The sequence below is a fragment of the Myotis nattereri genome, assembly GCF_964212035.1.
Source record: "Myotis nattereri genome assembly, chromosome: 14".
In the NCBI taxonomy this organism is placed as follows: Eukaryota; Metazoa; Chordata; class Mammalia; order Chiroptera; family Vespertilionidae; genus Myotis; species Myotis nattereri.
Genome location: NC_138089.1, coordinates 30,134,270 through 30,141,368, shown reverse-complemented (window position 1 = coordinate 30,141,368; position 7,099 = coordinate 30,134,270). Strand labels below are relative to the sequence as shown.

The following is a 7,099-nucleotide window of genomic DNA, read 5'->3' as shown; positions in this document are numbered from 1 at the left end:
GGAGGATTCTGTCCCGGGGGCGGGGCAGGTATGGTGGAGAGGGGGCCTGGGAGGCCAGGCCAGAGCCCTGGCAAACCGGGGTCAGAGGTCAGTGGTCAGCAGCCGTGAGGGGAGGGAGAGGACTGAGCCGATGGTGTGAGCTGTGGGGGGGCTGGGGCTTCTCACAAGCAGACGGAGGCGCCTTGTATGCGGCAAAAGGAAGCGAGGAGTCCGGCCCCACCCCCCTCAGAAGCCCGGCTGGCATGTGCCACAAGCCTGGGAGCCACAGCCTGGGAGCACAGACAGCCCCGAGAAGGTGGAAGGAAGGGCAGCGGTGTCCTGGGAGAGAGCGTGCGGTTCCGTGAAGGCGGCGGTGGAGGGAGCTCTCAGAGACGCGGAGGTGCAGTGGGCGCGGTGGGAGATGTGAGTGGTGGGAAGCTGCGGGCTGGGCCAGAGGTGAGGAGGCACAGAGCCTTGTGTGTGTGTGTGTGTGTGTGTGTGTGCGCGCGCGCGCGTGCGTGCGGGGGTTGTGTGTGTGTGTGGGGGGGGGGGGGGGCTTTAGAGAAATGAAGGCCACTGTGAGGAGCTCTTCCAAGCATCAAGACTAATGGATCTCCCATCATTCAGCGACCTTCCTTCACTCTGAGTTCCGCCGAATCTCCCCCCTTTTCTGGATCCGGTTTCCTTTTGCTGGAGCGCCCCCTGCCCCCTCGAGTGACCTTCAGACTGGGCAGGCGGAGGCTCTTCTTTCACTAGACACACCTGACAGTGGAGCGGCTGTGTGACCTGCAGCAGCGGAACACTCTCTGCTGGGAGCCCCTGGAAGTCTTTGGCTGAGAAGGTTTTGCGGGACACACTCTCCTGTTGGGCACTGGGTCAGGGAGCTCCAGGCAGCCAGTCCCTCTGCGGGGTGCAGGGCTCACCTGCACTCAGGGCTGGCAGGGCCCCGGAGGCCGCCGCCTCATCCGGAGAGCAGCCCAGGCGTTAGGCCCTTTCAGGGATGCCCTGGTGCTTGCGCCGGGCCCAGCCGGCCTTTGCTGCTGGAGCGGGGCTTCTCCAGGGCCCCTTTGGTGAGGGCCGTGTTCACCCCTGGTGTGTAGCGCTACCTGTCCCCTGGTCGATGTCTCCACCCTCCTACCCCATCCCGACCTCTAGCCTGCTGACTGCCTTTCCTGCCTCACAGCACTGTTCTCAGGTCCTTCACGCACACGCACATCTCTTCTGTCATTTCAGGGACACGCTGGGTGGGGGGCACAGCCCCCCCCGCCCCCCAGTTCAGGTGGCATTTCCCGCACTCCCTGTTCTGGGTTCTCCCCTTTGGAGATTCTGCAGGTCCCTGCCCGGCAGGGTGGCTGGGGAAGGCCATGCACTGTTTGGACGGTTTTGCTGTGTGGGGCTCCTGAGCACGTGAAGTGACTTGCTCACTCTCGATCCCCGGGAAACATGAGCCCCACCTGGGCCCTGGGGACCGCCTGGGCCAATGATGCCTGTTGGCACAGAGTTCATCTGAAGATGCTGCCGTGTCCCACCTGTCGTCACCACCTTTGTGCTGGGGAAATGGTGAGGCTTGTTAAGAGAAAACTCCAGACGCTTTCTAGACGTGAGCCGAGGTCTCTGTTGGCCATGACAGGCCAACAGGCACAGGGATGCTGTGGTTGAGAGGTGAGTGGGTAATGATACATTCGACTATTTGTGTAGTTTCCTCAGTGAGTCGACGCCTGCCAGGTGCCAGCAGAGGGCAGAGGAGCCAAGTCCCTGGGGAGGAGGAAGCACCTGATTTGGGTCCTGCAGGAGGAGGCAGGCCCAGGAGACCGAGCAGGGCAGGGAGTTCCAGCTGAAGGGGCTGTGTGAGGAGAGGCCCAGAGGCCAGCAGGCAATTCCGTCTCCAGACACCAAGGCCTCGGGCTGTGGATAAGTGACGAGCGATGTGTCTGACACATGGAGTGTGTGTGCGTGCCCATGTGTGTCTTCTCATTTCTTTTCCTAAAAACAAACAACGGTGCCCTGTCTGCTTAAGTTCCGATCTCAGGGCTGTTGCTCCAACCTTCCTCCATTTTCTGATCATTGTCTTCAACTGTTGCAGAAAAATTGCACCTCCTGACCTTAAAACATTGATATTTTTTTCCAAAATATGAACACAGGGATGGAGGTAGGGTGGTGACTCATGTCTTAGCATCTCCCCACTGCAGGCAGCGAAGATTTGGAGGGGCCCAGGGAAGCAGCCGAAGCTACCAATGCCTGTGCCAAGGTCTCCTCGTTCCTGTCACAGTCATAGACCATCGTAACCAGAGAGCTAACTCCCCCGTTTTACTGCCTGCAAAACAGAGTCCAGGAAGTAATGTGGTTTCCTCGGGGTTGTGCAGGCGGGTAGTGATGGAGAATCATGGAAAATGCAGGTCACCTCGGAAATGATCGCCCGGTGATTTTTTTTAACACAGAACCAGACATCCAGCTCCGGCTCCAATGCATCTTCAACCAGAGCATAGCATTGCCGACAATTAGTATGATGTGCTGAGGCATTTTTGAACCACAATAAGCAAATTATTACTATTTTTAAAGGTACTTCTTAGGCTGATGGCATGAAATAAGAGAATGCCTTTAAGGGAAGGAGCATGCTGGGTCCTGCCATCGTCACAGTGCATGATGGAGGCCTTGCTATCCCTCTCCACAGATGAGCAAAGCGTGGCTCCAGGAAGGTGAGCCCGCTCTCTGGCCCGCTGGTGGTGGGAGCAGGAGCCAGGATTCCACGCCAGCCCCCCTCCTCCTGCTTTGCCCTCACTGGCTTGTGTTGTATCCACACTCACCCGGCAGGGAGCTGAATGAAGCACTCTGGACTCAGTGACTCATTGTTTACTGTGAATTTGTTTTTGACATTTATGCAGAAAGTGTACTCATCTCCGGTGAGTAAGCTTGATGATTTTTACAAGCTGAACACACTGGTATAGGCAGAAATCAAATCAAATCAAGGGGAACAATACCAGCCCCCCCCAGGAGCTCCAGCATGCCCCCTTCCAGTCACTGCTCCCCCCACGTCACCACTGCCCTAACTTCATCCCTCTGTGTGTTTGAACTTGGTACAGATAAAGTCACACCAAATGTACTTTTCTTTCATTTATACTTATGTTTGAGAGATTCATCCATATTTTTGCATGTAATTGTGGTTCCTTCATTTTCATGGTGGATTAGTATTTGACTCTGTGAAGATAAACAATTTATGTAGACATCCCACTGTTGGTGGCTAGTAAAGTTGTTGTTTGCAGTTGGTTACCTCCATGAGCATTCGTGCATGTGCATTTGGGTGAACATGTGTACACCCGGGAGTAAAATTGCAGGCCATAGGTTCAGCTTGAGGAGATGCCTCCAGTTTTCCCAAGTGGGCGTGCCAGTTTACCCGCCCACCTGCAGCATTATTAGAATTCCAGTTGCTCCACATCCTCATCAACACTTGCTATTGTCTTGTTTTCATTTTAGCCATCCTGGTTGGCATCTCAGAGAGTCACAGTATAGTGATAATTTGCATGTCCCTGATGGCTCAGGAAGTAGACACATTTTCATATATTTATTGGCCATTTGGATATTCACTTTTGCAAACAATGTTTCTTTTTAAATTTTATCTTTAGTCAGAAAGCATTTCTGAGAATGCCTCTCATCACTTTATTGATCATTTTGTTAAGGGAAGAAACATTCAAACCTGTGACGATTTTTCTGAGTTTATCTGAGCCAAACTGTCAACAATTGCCAGGAAGCAGAATCTCAACAGATTGAGATAATGCTCCAGAGAATAGCAGTTTTGCACCTGGTTTTTTACATTACAATCGGAAGAGGAGACAGAAGTGGGTTACACAGAATCCATTGGTGATGGTTAGGGAGGTGGGAGAAAGCAAAGTGGGGAAACCTCTGGGATTGGATAAAAAGTAAAATGATAGACACACACTTCTTTTACTTAGGTGAGTGCAGGGTAGTTAACAGTCAACAATTAATAACAATGAGGGGATTTGTGGTCTCCACAGAGCGGTGCCTGTGCTTGGAGGGGTCCAGAAAAAAGGAAAATTACTTTGACATTCCAACGAGATGATATCATAGATAGAAAAAGACAATAGGCTCAGTTAAAGTAAAGATTGACCTTTATCAGGGGAAATTCCGGCCTAGGACATGACCACTCACCATACATTGCTTTTTAATTTTAAAAGTTTTCATTTCAGAGCATCCTCGGTGGTTACTTTAGGTCTGTCTCTAAGTCTGCACGGCCGCCAGGCAGGCCTTCCCTGAGCCAGTCCGATGAGTGTGGCCCCTTTTCGCCCACAGTTTCTAAACCTTGACATTTGACAGCTCTAAGAAGTTCCAAAGCCGAGGTGGGTGAGGAGGAGGAGTTGGAGGGACGGCCGGGCATTACTGGCATCTTCGGAGCCGGAAGCTCCACAGCGGCACCAGGCTCTCTGTGCACTGGGGGTTGCTGTGCAGCCATAGGAATTAGGAGAGAGGGTTGGTATTTCACACAGACCTAAAGACACACTCTGAACTCCAGCCCCTCCTTTCTCTCTGTCTTTGGAGTCTGGGCTCTGGATTGATTTCAGTGATTGCAGAGGAGTGAAGGTAAAAGGCCACCTTCCCTTCCGTTCAGCTCCTACTTAGGCAGGGAAGCACAGGGAGCTGAGTGTGCTGATAAGGCTATGCCTTCGGGGCGTTGAGGACCTAGTATGCGCCTAGCGCATTAAAGTGATTAAGAAGGCTTTTAAACTTTGACAATGATTATCAAACTTTAAAGGCTCAATATTTTCCCTGATATAAAATGCAAGCCCATCTCCCATCAGAAAAGGGACTGCTTGTCTGCCAGCCCGAGCCTATCCTGCTAACAGTCCTCCTGAGTTCTTCCTCACCAGGGCAACCAGCAAAGGCCTGGGCATGAGGGAGAGAGCCGGACATGGTGTTTACTGAGCACCTACTATGTGCTGAGCACTGCGCTAAGTTCTTTACACTTTCCAACGCATTTAACCCTCACCACAAGCCTCCTGTCCATTAAAACATGCCCTGTTCTCGGGAGTTTACAGGAGAGGAGAGGAGAGGAGAGGAGGGAGCCAGGACAGAAGTGCTGCCGGGTAAGAGCAGCTTATTTCAATAGCTTCCAACAGCTACAGAGGAGAGACCCCGAGCAGCAAGTCAGTTCATTCATTTGACCGACGATCACCGGGTCATCCCGGTAACAGGCTCAGCCTGGGGCCTGGGACGGATGAGTCAGGGTCACGTCCTCTAGGAAGTTCACAGTCTCCTTGTCACGAATTCATTAAGTGAATGAAACGGGAAATCCTTGCTGTTTGTCTGAATGGAGGAAGACGGCATGTCCGGTCGGGGTGGTGCTCGGTGCCAACACGCCCTGAGCCGGGACCGGAGCTCCCACGACGTCCGTGGCCGGGCACGGCACTGTGCACCTGTCACTCCCTCCCATCCCCTCCGCAAACCTGCCGAGTTGTTGCTCCGCTTACAGGCGGCCTCCACAATGGGCGGGTGGGAGGACCGGCGGGAGGAGGGGCGAGGAAGGCACTGGCGAGACTAACCCGCTTCCCTGTCGTTGCAGCCGAGCCCCTGCCGCTGATGGACCTGTGCCGGAGATCCATCCGCCTGGCCCTGGGCCGCCAGCGCCTGCAGGACGTCGGCGCCCTGCCCCTGCCTCAGTCGCTCAAAAACTACCTGCTGTACCAGTGACGGGCTGTGGCGCCGAGGGCAGCAGCGGGCACCGGCCCGGCCTTTCCTTTCACGGCACCCGGAACGTTCAGGAAGGGGCCTTCCTCGCCCCGACGCCCCAGAACTTGCAGTTCTTTGGAAGGCCAGTACGCGTTCCCAACCCGAAAAATGAATGTCTGTTGCCAACAGTACTTGCTGCCCGAGAAGCAGCTCCCCCAAGTCCCGACACCTCCTTGGAAGCCGCGAAGCCCCCGGGGGAGGGCCCGCCTGCCCACTGGACACCGCAGGATGGTATTGATCCGGGCGCCCGTTCCATATTCAAGAGAATGAATAAAACATTGGGGCAGGAGACTGTTGTGTGCCGAGCAGACAGGGCCAGCTGGGGGAGAAACTGCCTCTGGATAATGAATGATGACAGCAGCCAGGTCCCCTGGGCCCTCACCCCTTGTCAGGGCAGCTGATACTTGAGGACTGCTGCGCCCCTTTGAGAGGGATGCCCGCAGGCAGAACTGGCAAGTGGCCCGAGCAGTGTTTAGCCGCCTCTGGCTTACCTCTTTGAAAGTCGTTTACTTACCCGAGTCACTGCCTTCCTGCCCCTCACCCGCCCCCCATTGCCCCAGGCACCTCTTATTCAGGGAAGCTGAGTCTCACGAATTCACCCCAGGGACAGAGTGTTTCTTTTATTATTATTTTAAGTAGCAGGTGCATTTTAAGAGAGGAGTAGAGGAGTGAGGGCAGTACTTAGTCCAAAGGTGCTAATGGGGGGGTTGGGGGCATTGCAACCCCCTGGTGGATGATGTCCGGGGAGGCCGGGGGTCTCTAGGCAACCATCCACTCAGGATGCAGCCTGGTTGCCACAAAGCTTTATTTGAGCAAACTATTTTTTCACTTTAGGAGACTTGTACGAGCTTGTTTGTTTCAAATGTGTGTGTGACGTGCTGTTTATTTATCAGCGTGGGGCCCGTGGGGGCAGCCTCGTAACTGAAAGGGTGGACGTGAGAGGCACCTTCTTCGCTTGCTCCAAACCTGGCCCTCTCCCGGAAGGATGCTGCTGCTGAGACCCCTCCCTGGGCAGCCCTCGAGTGTTTCAGACGCTCTCTGCCCAGACTCATTTTTAACTGGAAATTGTCCCAGCAGTGGAATTTCGGAGCCCCAGACGGCACTGCCGCCCCCACTTTAATGTGAATTTGACTGATGAATGAGGAACGTTTCTAATAAAGTGTGTCATTCAGTCCTTCAGCTGTTTATTCATGCTCTTGGTGGTGTGGGGGGGGGGGGGGCCGGGGGGGAGGGCTTCTTCTGCCAACCTGGCTGGTCTTCCCCAGACACTCAGGCAGGAATGTGACTCCCTCTCCAGACTGTTCTTGTCTCTTCTGTCTTGTCCCCACTTGAGCCCAAACTCTAGCCATTTGACAAAGGCCTTCCCTGAAAGAGCAACTGT

The 7,099-nt window shown here is 54.2% G+C and overlaps 1 protein-coding gene across 1 annotated transcript in view; it reads left to right on the top strand.

The window, feature by feature from the left end:
* The window catches only part of SPSB4 (splA/ryanodine receptor domain and SOCS box containing 4), a 66,952-nt gene extending 60,056 nt beyond the window's left edge, over positions 1-6,896 (top strand). The window contains exon 3 of the mRNA XM_081106518.1: positions 5,552-6,896. Coding sequence (XP_080962644.1) covers positions 5,552-5,679 — 128 coding nt within the window. The 3' untranslated portion in view covers positions 5,680-6,896. The remainder of the gene's footprint in view (positions 1-5,551) is intronic.
* Positions 6,897-7,099: the final 203 nt, after the last annotated feature.